The sequence below is a fragment of the Heterodontus francisci genome, unplaced genomic scaffold (genome assembly GCF_036365525.1).
Source record: "Heterodontus francisci isolate sHetFra1 unplaced genomic scaffold, sHetFra1.hap1 HAP1_SCAFFOLD_140, whole genome shotgun sequence".
Classification (NCBI taxonomy): domain Eukaryota; kingdom Metazoa; phylum Chordata; class Chondrichthyes; order Heterodontiformes; family Heterodontidae; genus Heterodontus; species Heterodontus francisci.
Window position 1 is genome coordinate 2,418,464 of NW_027141745.1, and position 13,931 is coordinate 2,432,394.

At 46.8% G+C, this 13,931-nt stretch overlaps 1 protein-coding gene across 1 annotated transcript; it reads right to left on the bottom strand.

The window, feature by feature from the left end:
- Nucleotides 1-12,080: 12,080 nt before the first annotated feature.
- On the bottom strand, nt 12,081-13,637 carry LOC137364618 (neuropeptides capa receptor-like). Its single transcript, XM_068027711.1, has 2 exons — nt 13,577-13,637; nt 12,081-12,991 (listed from the first exon to the last, which is right to left on the bottom strand). Exons 1-2 carry the CDS (start codon nt 13,635-13,637, stop codon nt 12,081-12,083), a joined length of 972 nt encoding a protein of 323 aa, XP_067883812.1.
- Nucleotides 13,638-13,931: the final 294 nt, after the last annotated feature.

The window sequence follows — 13,931 nt, forward strand, 5'->3', positions numbered from 1 at the left end:
ATAGCGAGAGGATACGAGTACAGAGGCAGGGATGTCTTGTTGCAATTAAACAGGGCCTTGGTGAGGCCACAACTGGAATATTGTGTGCCGTTTTGGTCTTTTTATCTGAGGAAGGATGTCATTGATGTAGAGAGAGTGCAGCAAAGGTTTAGCAGACTGATTCCTGGGATTGTGGGACTGAGGTATGAGGAAATATTGAGTCGGTTCGGATTATATTCGCTGGAGTTTGGAAGAGTGAGGCGGGATCTCATAGAAACCTATAAAATTCTAACAGGACTTGACAGGGTAGATGCAGGAAGGATGTTCCCGAAGGTGAGGGAGTCCAGAACCAGCAGTCATAGCCTATGGATACGGGGTAAACCTTTCAGGACTGAGATGAGGAGACATTTCTTCACCCAGAGAGTGGTGACCCTGTGGAATTCGCTTCCACAGAAAGCAGTTGAGGACAAAACATTGCATGTGATCAAGAAGGAGTTAGATATAGCTCTTAGGTCTAAAGGGATCAAACGGTATGGGACAAAAGCAGGAGCAGGCTACTGAGTTGGATGATCAGCCATGATCATAACGAATGGCGGAGCAGGCTCTAAGGGCCGAATGGCCTACTCTTGCACCTATTTTCTATGTTTCTAAGTACCCCTCCAACCTGGATAAACGCAGGCCTATCTTGAATTGGCCATTTTCTGGAATCTGATAGGGACACAGACCTACTCCAGCTGGGATTAACACAGGCCTGGTTTGACTTAACCTTTCCTGGAGTGTAAGTGGGACTCATTACCATTCCCGATGGGATTATCACGGGCCAGTTTTGAAGTGGCCCTCCCCAGGTGTGGGAGAGGGATTTCGTACCAGTTTTCCTGGGATTAACACATGTCTGGTTTGTATTGTCCATTTCCTGCTGTGTGAGTGGGACACAGTACCACTCTAGCTGTGATTAACACAGGCGTGGTTTGACCTGACCGTTTCCTTTTATGTTAGTGGGACTCAGCATCACTCCAACTGGGATTAACAACGGCCTGGTTTGAATTGGCCCCTTTCTGCCTTGTGTGTGGGACTCAAAAACACACCAGCAGCGATTAACAAACGCCTGCTTCGAAATGGCCCCTTCATGGTTTCAGAATGGGACTCTGTATCACTTCAGCTGGAATTAGCACAGTCCTGGTTTGAACTGACCCTTTCCTTTGTGTCAGTGTGGCTCAGAACCATAACAACTTCGATACAAGCAGGCCTAGTTTGCATTGGCCATTTTCTTGTTTGTGAGTGGAACTCAGAAATACTCCAGCTGTGATGAACACAGGCCACGTTTGAATTGGCCCATTCCAGGTGTGTGAGAGGGGCTGAGTACCACTCCAGCTGCAATTAATACTGTACTCGTTTGAATTGGCCCTTTCCTGCTGTGTAAATGGGACTCAGTTGCGCTCCAACTGGGATTAGCACATGCTGGCTATTTTCTGGTGTGTGAATCGGACGCAGTACACCTTCTGATGGGATTAACGCAGCCTGGTTTGAATTGGTCCTTTCCTGGAGTGTGTGTGGGACTCAGAAGCACTCCAGTCAGGATTAACATAGGCCTGTTTTGTAATGGCGCTTTCCTGGTTTGTGTGAGGGACTCAGTCCCACTTCAGCTGGCCTTAGCACAGGCCAGGATTGAATTGACCCCTCCAGCTTGGAGAAGCGCAGGCCTAGTTTGAATTGGCCATTTTGTTGGTTTGTGAGTGAGACTCAGGACTACTCCAGTTGGGATTAACACAGGCCTGTGACGACTTTCCCTTTCCTGGAGAGTAAAACGTATTCAGTCCCATCCCTTTTGGGATTAACATGGACCTGGTTTGAATTGGCCCTTTAATACCACTCCAACTGAGATAAACACAAGATTGATTTCAATTTGCTCTATCACGGTGTGTAAGTTGGTCTCAGTTTCATTCTGCGTGGGATGAACACATGGCTGGTTTGTTTTGGCCATTTCCTTGGCATGAGTGTGACGCAGTACCACGCCAGCTGAATTAACACCATCCCGCTTTTAACTTGCCCTTTCCTGGTATGGGAGTTGGACACAGTACCACTCGGGATTAGCACAGGTCTGGTTTGAATTGGCCGCGTCCTGTTGGGTTTCTGGGACAACACCACTTCAACTGGGATTAACAAAGGCTTGGTTTGTCTGGCCCGTTCCTGGTGTGTGCGTTGGACGTAGTACCACACCAGTTGCGAAGAACACAGGCCTGGTTTGAATTAACCGTTTGCTGGTGTGTGAGTTGCTTTCAGTGTCACTGCAACTGGGATTAACAGACTCCTGGATTGATCTGGCAGTATCCTGGTTTGAGAGTTTGGATCTGTACCAGTCCAGCTGGGATTAACACAGGCCTCGTCTGAATTCAACCTTTCCTGGTGTATGAGTTGGTCGCAGCATCAATTCAGCTGCGATTAACAGACACCTGGTATGAATATGCCCTTTCATGGTGTGTTAAGCGGATTCAGTACTTCCCCAGCTGGGATTAACACAGGCCTGGTTTCAATTCGCATCTTTCCTGGTGTGTGAGCGGGTCTCAGTACCAATCACGCTTGCTTGAAAATAGGCCTGGATCGGATTTGGCCTTTCCTGTTGTGTGAGTCAGTGCAACTCCCACTGAGATTAAGACAGGCCTGGTTTGCGCTGAACATTTCCTGGATTGTGTGTGGGATTCAGTATCCCTCCAAATGGGTTTAATGCAGCCCTGGTTTCTATTCAACCTATTTCTGATGTGTGAGTGGTATCCAGTACCACTCGAACTGGAATTAACAAAGGCCTGGAATGAATTGGGCCTTTTCTGGTGTGTGAGATGGGGTCAGTATAACTCCAGCTGGAATTAAGGCAGGCCTGGCTTGTTTTGGCCATTTCTTTATGTGTTATTGGTACTCATTACCACTCCAGCTGGGATTAATACAGTCTGGATTGAATTGTCCCTTTCCTGGTGTGTGAGTATGTCTCAGCGCCATTCCAACTCGGAGTATCGATCTGAAGAAGGGTCACTGACCTGAAACGTTAACTCTGCTTCGCTCTACACAATGCCGCCAGACATGCTGTGTATTTCTAGCATTTGTTTTTATTTAGGATTATCGGAGGCCAGGTTCGAAACGTCACTTAGTTCGTGTGTGAGTAGGAATCAGTACAACTCCAACTGGAATTACAACAGGCCTGGTTTGAAATTACTCTTTTCTGGTTTGCGAGTGGTACTTAGTCCCACTCCAGCTGCGATTACCAAACTCCTCGTTTGTTCTGGCTATTTCTTGGTCTGTGAAAGGGACTCAGTACCACTCGTGCTGGTACTAACACAGGCCTGGTTTGAATTCGCTCTTTCCTGGTGTTTGATTGGGTCTCAGCAACACATCAGCTGGGAGTAACGCATGCCTGCTTTCAATTTGCTCTCTCCTGGTGTTTGTTTTACGGCTCAGTAGAGTCATAGACTCATAGAGTCATAGACTCAAAGAGTCATAGAGTCATAGACTCGACAACCTGGGATGGAAACAGAGCTGCTTTCAGTTGGCACTTTCCTGGTTAATGAGTGGGACTCAGTACCACTATATCTGGGTTTCTCATGGGCCTGGTTTGTTTTGGCCATTTCCTAGTGTTTGATTGTGACCCAGTACAACTCCATCTGGCATTAACACAGGCCTGGTTTGAATTGACCCTTTCCTGCTGTGTAAGTGGGACTCTGTACCATTCCAGCTGGGATTATCACAGGCCTGGTCTGAAATGGCCCTTTCCTGGTGTGTACGTGGGACTCTGTACCATTCCAGATGGGATTAACAGAGGTCTGGTCTGAAATGGCCCTTTCCTGGTGTGTAGGTTGGACTCTTTACTATTGCAGCTGGGATTAGCACAGGCCTGGTCAGATGTGGCCCTTTGTTGGTGTGTAGGTGGGACTCTGTACCATTCCAGCTGGGATTAACACAAACCTGGTTTGAATTAGCCCTTTCCTGGTGTGTAAATGGGACTCTGTAAAATACCAGCTGGGATTAACACATGCCTGGTCTGAAATGGTCCTTTCCTGGTGTATAAATGGGACTCTGTACCATTCCAGATGGAATTAGCACAGACTTGGTTTGAATTCGCCCTTTCCTGGTGTGTAAGTGGGACTCTGTACCATTCCAGCTGGGTTTAACGCAGGTCTGGTCTGAAATGGCCCTTTCCTGGTGTGCAGGTGGGACTCGTCACTATTCCAGCTGGGATTAGCACAGGCCTGGTCAGATTTGGCCCTTTCCTGGTGTACAGGTGGGACTCTATAAAATTCCATCTGGGATTAACACATGCTTGGTATGAAATGGTCCTTTCCTGATGTGTAAATGGGACTCTGTACCATTCCAGCTGGGATTAACACAAACCTGGTTTGAATTCGCCCTTTCCTGGTGTGTAAATGGGACTCTGTAAAATTCCAGCTGGGATTAACACAGGCCTTGTCTGAAATGGCCCTTTTCCAGATGTGTAAATGGGACTCTGTACCATTCCAGCTGGGATGAACACAAACCTGGTTTGAATTCGCCCTTTCCTGGTGTGTGGGTGGGATTCTGCAGCATTCTAGGTGGGATTAACACAGGCCTGGTCTGAAATAGCCCTTTCCTGATGTATACGTGGGACTCAGTAGGACTTGCGCTGGGATTAAAACAGGCTTGCTTTGAATCTGACCTTTCCTGGTCTGTGAGTGGGAATCAGTACCAATCAAAATGGGATTTATATAGGCCTCTCTTGACAGGCCCTTTCCTGTTGTTGAGTGGGGATCAGTTACACTGCAGATTGATTGAACACAGTCCTGGTTTGAATTATCCCTTTCCTGAAGTGTGAGTGGGGCTCAGTACCAATCTGATGGGATTAACGCAGCCGGTTTTGAATTGGCTCTTTCCTGGAGGGTCTGTGGGACTCAGAACTATGCAAACTGGGATTAACAGAGGCTTGGTTTGAATTGGCTCCTTCCTGGTTTGTTAGTGGGGTACAGTCCCACTCCAGATGGGTTTAACAAAGGCCTGGATTGAATTGGCCCATTCATGGTGTGTGAGTGGGCCTCAGCACCACTCCAGCTGGAAATAACACATTTCTGGTTGAACTGGCCCCTTCCTGGTGTGTCCGTGGACTTAGTACTACTCCAGCTTGGATTGACACAGGCCTGGTTTGAATTGACCCTTTCCTCTTAGGTGTTTGTGACTCAATACTACTCCAGCTGGGTTTTACAAGGGTTCGTTTGGCTGGTCCTTTTCTGGTGTGTAAAGTGGATTTAGTACCAATCCAGATGCGATTAACACAGGTCTGCTTTGAATTAGCCTTTCCTGATGTGTGAGTGCGACTAAGTAACACTACAGCAGGATTAACACAGGCTTGTTATGAATTGGCCCATTCCTGTTGTGTGATTTGGTCTCAGTACCGTTCCAGCTGGTAATAACACAGCACTGGTTCGAATTGGCTCTATCCTGCTGTGTGAGTTGGAGTCAGTAGCACTTCAAAAGAGATAAATACAGGCCTGATCTGAATTGCCTCTATGCTGGTGTGTGTGCGTGACTCAACACCATTCTGCCTGGGATTAACACATGGCTGGTTTGTGTTAGCCACTTCCTGGGATATGAGTCGGGCACAGCACCACTCCAGATGGGATTAACACAAGCCTTCTTTGAATTGGCCCTTACCTGGTATATTAGTGAGACTCAATAGCATTTCAGATTGGAGTTAACACAGGACTGGTTTGAACTGGCCCTTTCTGATGTTTGAATGGGACTCAGTAACACTTCAGATGTGATTTCCACAGACCTGGTTTCAATTGTCTCTTTCCTGGTATGGGAGTTGGACTCAGTACCTCTCCAGCTGGGATTCACAAAGGATTAGTTCTTCTGGTCCTTTCCTGTTATCTGCGTGGGGATCAGCACCACTCCAGCTGCGATTAACACGTGGCTGGTATGAACTGGCCCTTTTCTGCTGTGTGAGTTCGTCTCAGTATCACAACAACTGGGATTAGAAGACTCCTGGTTTGAGCTTGTCCTTTCCTGGTTTGAGAGTGTGGCTCTGTACCACTCCAGATGGGATTATCACAGGCCGGGTATGAAATTCGCCAGTTCCTGCCATATGAGTGGGCCGCAGCACCAATTCAGATGGAATCAGTGTCGGCCTGGAATTAAGTCAACTCTTCAAGGTACATGTGTGGGACTCAGTACCACTTAAACAGCGATTAAATCAGGCCATGTATTAATGTGCTCTTTTCTGATGTGTGAATCGGACTCATTACAGCTTCAGCTAGGATTAACACGGGCCTTGTTTGAATTCACTCTTTCCTGATGCTTGAGTGGGACTCAGTACAACTCCAACTGCAATAAACAAGGTCTGGTTTTAATTGGCCCTTTCCTGATGTGGGAGTGATACACAGTGTCACTCCAGCTGGGATTAACACAGGTCTGGATTGAGTTTTGCCATTCTGGTGTGTGAGTGGGGTTCATTACTGCTCCAGGTTGGACTCACGCAGGCCTAGTTATTATTCGCCTGTCCTGTTGTGGTGTGTGGGACTCAATACCACTCCAGCTGGTATTAACAAAGATTTGGTTGGCTGGCCCTTTCCTGGTGGGTGAGAAGGGCTCAGTATCACTCCAGATGTGATTGTCACAGGCCTAGTAAGTGCTGGACATTCTCTGGTGTGTGCGTGGGACTCAGTATCACCCCATCTGGGATTAACACAGGCCTGGGACGACTTTCCCTTTCCTGGAGTGTAGGATGGACTCAGGACCATTCCCGATGGGATTAACACAGGCCTCATTTGAATTGGCCCATTCCAGGTGTGTGAGAGGTTCTTAGTACCACTCCAGCTGAGATTAACACAGCACTGGATTGAATAGGCTCTATCCTGGTGTATGAGTTGGAGTCGGTACCACTCCAACTGAGATAAACAAAGGCCTGATTTGAATTGGCTCTGTTGCGTGGGACTTAGTACCATTCTGCGTGGGATAAACACATGGCTGGTTTGTTTTGGCCATTTCCTTGGCATGGGTGGGACTCAGTACCACTCCAGCTGGATTAACACAAGCCTGCTTTGAATTGGTCCCATCCTGTATTGTGTGTGGGACTCAAAACCACTCCAAATGGGATTAACAAAATGCTTTTTTTCTCTGTCCCATTCCTGGTCTGTGCGAGGGATTTAATACCACACCAGCTGCGAATAACACAGGCCTTGGTTGAATTAGCCCTTTGTGATGTGTGAGTGTGACTCTGTAACAGTCCAGCTGGATTAACAGAGAGCTGGTATGAATTGGCCCTTTCTGGTTGTGTGAGTAGATCTCAGTATCACTCCCCCTGGGATTAACAGACTCCTGGTTTGAACTGACTCTTTCCTGGTTTGAGAGGGGGCCTCTGTACCACTCAAGATAGGATTAACAGAGACCTGGTATGAATTCGCCCTGCTGAATTTCCTGCTAAATGAATGGGTCGCAGCACCAATTCAGATAGGATTAACAGAGGCATGATTTCAATTATATCGTTCCTGGTGTGTGAGTGGGACACAACACCACTCCAAATGGGATTAACACGAGCTGGTTTGAATTGGCCCTCTCCTGGTGTGTGAGTGGGACTCAGTACCAGTCCAGCTTGGCTGAACACAGGCCTGGATAACATTTGGCCTTTCCTGTTGTGTGAGTGAGAGTGCGTACAACTCCCACTGGGATTAACAAAGGCCTAGTTTGTGCTGGCCATTTCCTGGATTGTGATTGGGACTCAGTATCCCTCCAGATGCGATGAATACAGGCTTGGTTTGAATTGGCCCTTTCCTGATGTGTGATTGGCACACAGTACCACTCCAGATGGGATTAACCCAGGCCTGGATTGAATTGGGCCATTTCTGGTATGTGACTGGAAGTCAGCACCACCGCAACTAGTATTATCGCAGCCACAGAAACAAGAAATGCTGGAATCACTCAGCAGGTCTGGCAGCATCTGTGGAAAGAGAAGCAGAGTTAACGTTTCGGGTCAGTGACCCTTCTTCGGAAACTTTATCGCAGGCCTGGTTCGAATCATCACTTCTCTGTTGTATGCATGGGATTCAGGACAGCTCCAACTGAAATTACCACAGGCCTCGTTTTAAATGGCTCTCTCCCAGGTTGCGAGTGGTACCCAGTAATACTACAGATGCGATTAACAAAATCCTGGTTTGTACTGGCCATTTCATGTTATTTGAAAGGGATTCAGTGCAACTCCTTCTGGGATTAACACAGGCCTGGTTTGAATTCGCTCTGACTGATGTTTGATTGGGTCTCAGTAATACTCCAACTGGGATTAACGCATGCTTATTTTGAATTCGTTCTTTCTTGGTGTTTGAGTGGTGCTCAGTACCACCTAAACTGGGATTAGAACAGATCTGGTTTGAGTTGGCACTTTTTTGGTTAGTGAGTGGGGCTCAGTACCACTACATCTGGGTTTCACATAGACCTGGTTTGAATTCGCCCTTTCTTGGTGTGTGAGTGGGTCTCAGTGCCGCTCTAGCTACGATTAACAAAGACCTGGCTTGTATTAGCCATTTGTTGGTGTTTTACTGTGACCCAGTACTACTCCTTCTGGGATTAACACAGGCCTGGTTTGAATTCGCTCTTACTGATGTTTGATTGGGTCTCAGTAATACTCCAACTGGGATTAACGCATGCTTATTTTGAATTCATTCTTTCTTGGTGTTTGTGTGGTGCTCAGTACAACCTAAACTGGAATTAGAACTGATCTGGTTTGAGTTGGCACTTTTTTGGTTAGTGAGTGGGACTCAGTACCACTGCATCTGGGTTTCACATAGGCCTGGTTTGTATTGGCCATTTCCTGATGTTTGATTGTGACCCAGCTGCACTCCAGCTCGGATTAACATCGGTCTGGTTTGAATTCGACCTTTCTTGGTGTTTGAGTGGGGCTCAGTACCACCCAAACTGGGATTAGAACAGACCTGCTTTGAGTTGGCACTTTTTTGGTTAGTGAGTGGGACTCAGTACAACTACATCTGGGTTTCACATAGGCCTGGTTTGAATTCGCCCTTTCTTGGTGTGTGAGTGGGTCTCATTGCCACTCCAGCTACGATTAACATAGACCTGGTTTGTATTAGCCATTTGTTGGTGTTTTACTGTGACCCAGTACTACTCCAGCTGGGATTAACACAGGCCTGGTTTGAATTCGCCCTTTCTTGGTGTGTGAGTGGGTCTCATTGCCACTCCAGCTACGATTAACATAGACCTGGTTTGTATTAGCCATTTGTTGGTGTTTTACTGTGACCCAGTACTACTCCAGCTGGGATTAACACAGGCCTGGTTTGAATTCGCCCTTTCTTGGTGTGTGAGTGGGTCTCATTGCCACTCCAGCTACGATTAACATAGACCTGGTTTGTATTAGCCATTTGTTGGTGTTTTACTGTGACCCAGTACTACTCCAGCTGGGAGTAACACAGGCTTGGTTTGAATTGGCAATTTCCTCGTGTGTGAGTGGCACTCAGTACCACTCCAGCTGGATTTAACAAAGGCATCTTTGATATTGTCCATTCCAGGAGTGTACGTGGGACTCAGTACCATTCCAGCTGGTACTAGCACAGGCCTGGTCTGTAATAGCCCTTTCCTGCTGTGAAAGTGGGACTCAATGCTACTCGAACTGGGATTAAAACAGGCTTGCTTTGAATGTGACTTTCCTGGTCTGTGAGTAGGAATCAGTACCAATCCAACCAGGATTAATAAAGGCCTCTCTTGACTGGCCCTTTCCTGTTGTTGAGTGGAAATCAGTTCCACTCCAGATTGATTTAACACAGGTTTCAACTGGCTCTTTCCTTGTGTGTGAGTGGGACTCAGCACTACTCAAGATGTGATTTACAGAGGCCTGGTTTAAATTGGCCCTTTCCTGGTATGTGAGTGGGTCTCAGTAACAATCCGCTGGGATTAACAGAGGCCTGGTTTGAATTGCCCATTTCCTGGTGAATGAGTTGGACTCAGTATCACTCCAGCTTGAAATAACACAGATCAGGTTTGAATTGTGGTTTCCTTGTTTGTGCTTGGGGCTCTGTACCTCTCCAGCTGGGATTAATACAGGATTGGTTTGAATTAGCCCTTTGCTGATGTGCGAGTAGGACTCAGCACCACTCCAGATGGGCTTACCATTGCCCTGCTTTGAATTTGCACTTTCCTGCTGTTTGTGCAGAACTCGGTGCCTTTCCAGATTGGATTAACAGAGGCCTGATTTGAACTGGCACTTTTCTGGTCTGTTTGTAATCTGCAGTGCGATCATTTTGCGTGATATTTGGCATTGCCATTTTAAATAATGTGCACTCTTGGCCTTTTATGTGATAAGCATAGAGCATTTTAAGTGATAGGCAGAGTCTCCAATTTTTGTGATATGCCCTGCGACCATTTTAAGTAACATGCACTGCACCCACTTTAAGTGATATGCAGTCTTTCCATTTTTAGTGACATACCGTGTGGCCCTCTAGACAGCAGCCATTTTAAGTGATTTGCACTTTGGCCATTTTGGTGGTATACTCTACGGCCATATCAAGTGTTATGCATTGCAGCCGTTTTAAATGACCTTCCCTGCGACTATTTTAAATGATCTGCAGAGCGACTACTTTAAGTGACATGTTCTATGGACATTTTACGTGATATGCGCTGCCGCCATTTTAAGTGACATGTACTGCGGCCACTTTACGTGACAAGCTGTATGACCATTTTAAATGATTTACAGTATGGCCATTTTAAGTGACCTGTACTGCAACTTTTCCAAGTGACATGCCGTGTGGCCATTTTAATTTACATGCACTGAGACCATTTTAAGTGATATGTACTTCGAACATGTTAACTGATATGCAATATTACCATTTTAAGTGATATTACGTGTGGCTATTTGAAATGACCTGCACTGCAGACATTGGAAATGATATGCCCTGTGGTCATTTTAAATGATGTGCACTGTGGCCTGGTGAAGTGAGATCAATCCACGGCGATGATTTTCAATGTTTTCTGTCCACGGCAGCGAATGTCTGAGCTGTAACGGGTTAGAAAAGGGCATAAAGGCTCATAATGGATAATAACTCATAAACGATCATAAAGATTTATAAAGTATTATGAATAATTATCGAAAATTTATTAAGGTTATAAAGGGATGAAAATGTTTATAAATGATGATAAACGGTTACAAAGACTTATTTGCATTATAATGTGATTATAAAGATTATAAAGCAGGCACAGTGGCGCAGTGGTTAGCACCGCAGCCTAACAGCTCCAGCGACCCGGCTTCAATTCCAGGTACTGCCTGTGTGGAGTTTGCAAGTTCTCCCTATGACTGCGTGGGTTTCCTCCGAGTGCTCCGGTTTCCTCCAACATGCCAAAGACTTGCAAGTTTATAGGTAACTTGGCCATTATAAATTGCCCCTAATATAGGTAGGTGGTAGGGAAATATAGGGACAGGTGGTCGTAACGTGGAATTCGTGTAGGATAAGTATAAATGTGTGGTTGATGGTCGGCACAGACTCAGTGGGCTGAAGGGCCTGTTTCAGTGCTGTATCTCTAAACTAAACTAAATGATTATGAAGAATGCTGGCTGCAACGTTCTGTTACCCTGGGAAACAGGACCCATCACTTTGGAAACAGGCGAGGCCCCCGCTTCCCGTCACGCTGGGGAACAGGCCTGGCACATTCTCCCGGTCACCATGTAAAACGTTCCCCGCCCGCCACACCGCATGAACCTGGAAACATTCCCCGCCCCCACTATCCGCCACACTGGATACAGGTTCCGCCCCCTCTCTGTCACCGTAGTGACCTGTCCTGCCACCCTTTGTCTCCTCAGCGGCAGGCAGGGCTCCACTCTGTCTCCATAGCGGCAGACCACATACCCGCTCTGTCACCGTAACGACAGGCTCCGCCCGCTCTGGCTCCACAGTGACAGGCCCCGCCCCGCGCCTCTCTCTAACGACAGGCCCTGCTCTGCACTGTCATCACAGCGACAGGCCATTCCTCCATTCTGTGTCCAAAGACGCCGGCGCCGCTTCCTCCCCGTCTCCATAGAGAAAGGCCCGCCACGCTCGGTCTCCATAGTGACAGGCCCCACCTCCCGGCTGCTGGAAATAGTCCGTGATTCAGTTCCTCTCATCTTGAATGACCTTAACAATTGGAGTAAATGGATATTTCAGCACATTCTTCAACTGCTCTCTGAACTGAGTCTGGGTCACGGCGTAAATCGCAGTGTTTGTGCAGCAACTCAGGAGCTGCAGCATGAAGCCCAATTCCTGCAGAAACAGGGGTAGATGCACAGACTGATACCCTACATTCCGCATCCGTCTCCATATCGTATACCCCATTAACACGACCCACAACAGGATGAAATTAGCCGAGATAACTAACAGTAAAATGATGGATTTCCTTCGGCTGTCCATCTGTGGGTCTCTGCGTGTCTCCCCACTTCTGAGAGCCTGGAGTCTTCTGCGTCCTCTGCTGCTCACTAAAATGTGTCTGATGGTGAGAGCGTTGAGCATCAGAATGACCACAAATGGGAGCCCCGGGGTTAGAATGTTGTGGAGGAACTCGATTGCTGCCCAGACACGAGATTCCACAATAGCCAGTGCTACAAAACAAAACCAGGGGTCGTTCATCAACCAGTACCGACCTGTGAACATAAAATACCAGAAGATATTCTTTAAACAGCTCAGCACAGTCACTGTTCCCAGAACCACAGCGGCCATTTTCTCGCTGCAAAATTTGCTTTTCAGATTCTGGCAACAAATGACCACAAATCGATCAAAGGTGAAAGTGACGGTGAACCAGACAGAACAGTCTGTGGCTGCATAAAGCAGGACTGCATGGATATTACACACGGGAATGGACCATAGGAACTGAAACTGTTCCCAATAAACAATAGGAATGTGCCTCAATATCAGGTCGAGGATAATGACCAGTAGATCCGCCGCTGACATGGCCACCAGGTAGCAAGTGACACATTTGGAGAGACCGCACTTTCCCCGAGACAGGATCCCAATCGTCAGCAAGTTAACTATGAGGAAGGGAAATAAAGAGAGAAATTATACATCAGACAGGGAGAAAATTTGCCTGTTTGACTGAGGATTGCCTGAGATTTATAAATGTGTTCCTGTATCCAGTGATGTATTGAAATGATTGGAACTGAAAGAACAAATGGGAAGGTCTGTGATACGGCGGAAGGCAGGAGAGATTCAATAACATAAGGAAGATATTATCATTGTTAAACTCAATTGTTGATCATCATCTTCCCACTCTCTCCTTTCCCTGTCTGGTTTAAAAACTGTTCCATCTCTAATCTCTCCCAGTTCTGGTGAAGGGCCACTGACCTGAAACTTTAACTCTGTTTCTCTCACCACAGATGCTGCCAGACCTGTTGAATATTTCCAGCATTTTCTGTTTTTATTTCAGATTTGCAGCATCTTTGTTCTTGCATAGAAAATTAAATGTCGGACTGACTGATTCCCTTACCTGTGAAAGGCAGCACCGAATTCAATTATTCCAAAACAATAATTGGAAATGAGTCCACTGAGAAATCAATGAAACAAATAATCTCAATCGGCACGAAGTTAACTGTCAACAGGGGAAATTAGCGATAAACGATCCATCAGATTGGGAGCAAAAACAACTGTTTGAAGGATTTCTGGGTGACATTTGTACATGTTTTGCCACATTCAGTATGTATCTAATTATTGTGCTAGTGACAGTGATTTCTGATGGAAAAAGGGAGCTGAATTTATTGGAGCCAACGGGGGTTCCGACGATGGACGAAAAGGTGAGTGGATCAAAACCTCAGCAATTCGGAGCCACCACCCGGTGCACGTCAGTGGCGCTCAGGCAATTAACTGCCCATGGTCCACATGCCTTTAAGGATGGGCATTCCGCCTGCCAAAGCTGCTGAACAATCAGAAGTAGTGTCGGTAACTCCACCGGGAGCCATGGAACTGCCACGACTG

Bases quoted from the DNA above. Each gene is read 5' to 3' on its own strand.
- LOC137364618 (XM_068027711.1), bottom strand. From the start codon at position 13,637: ATGTACAAATGTCACCCAGAAATCCTTCAAACAGTTGTTTTTGCTCCC. The intron at 12,992-13,576 runs GTTTATCGCTAA...CCTTCCTCATAG, and splicing joins TGCTCCCAATCTGATGGATC to TTAACTTGCTGACGATTGGG.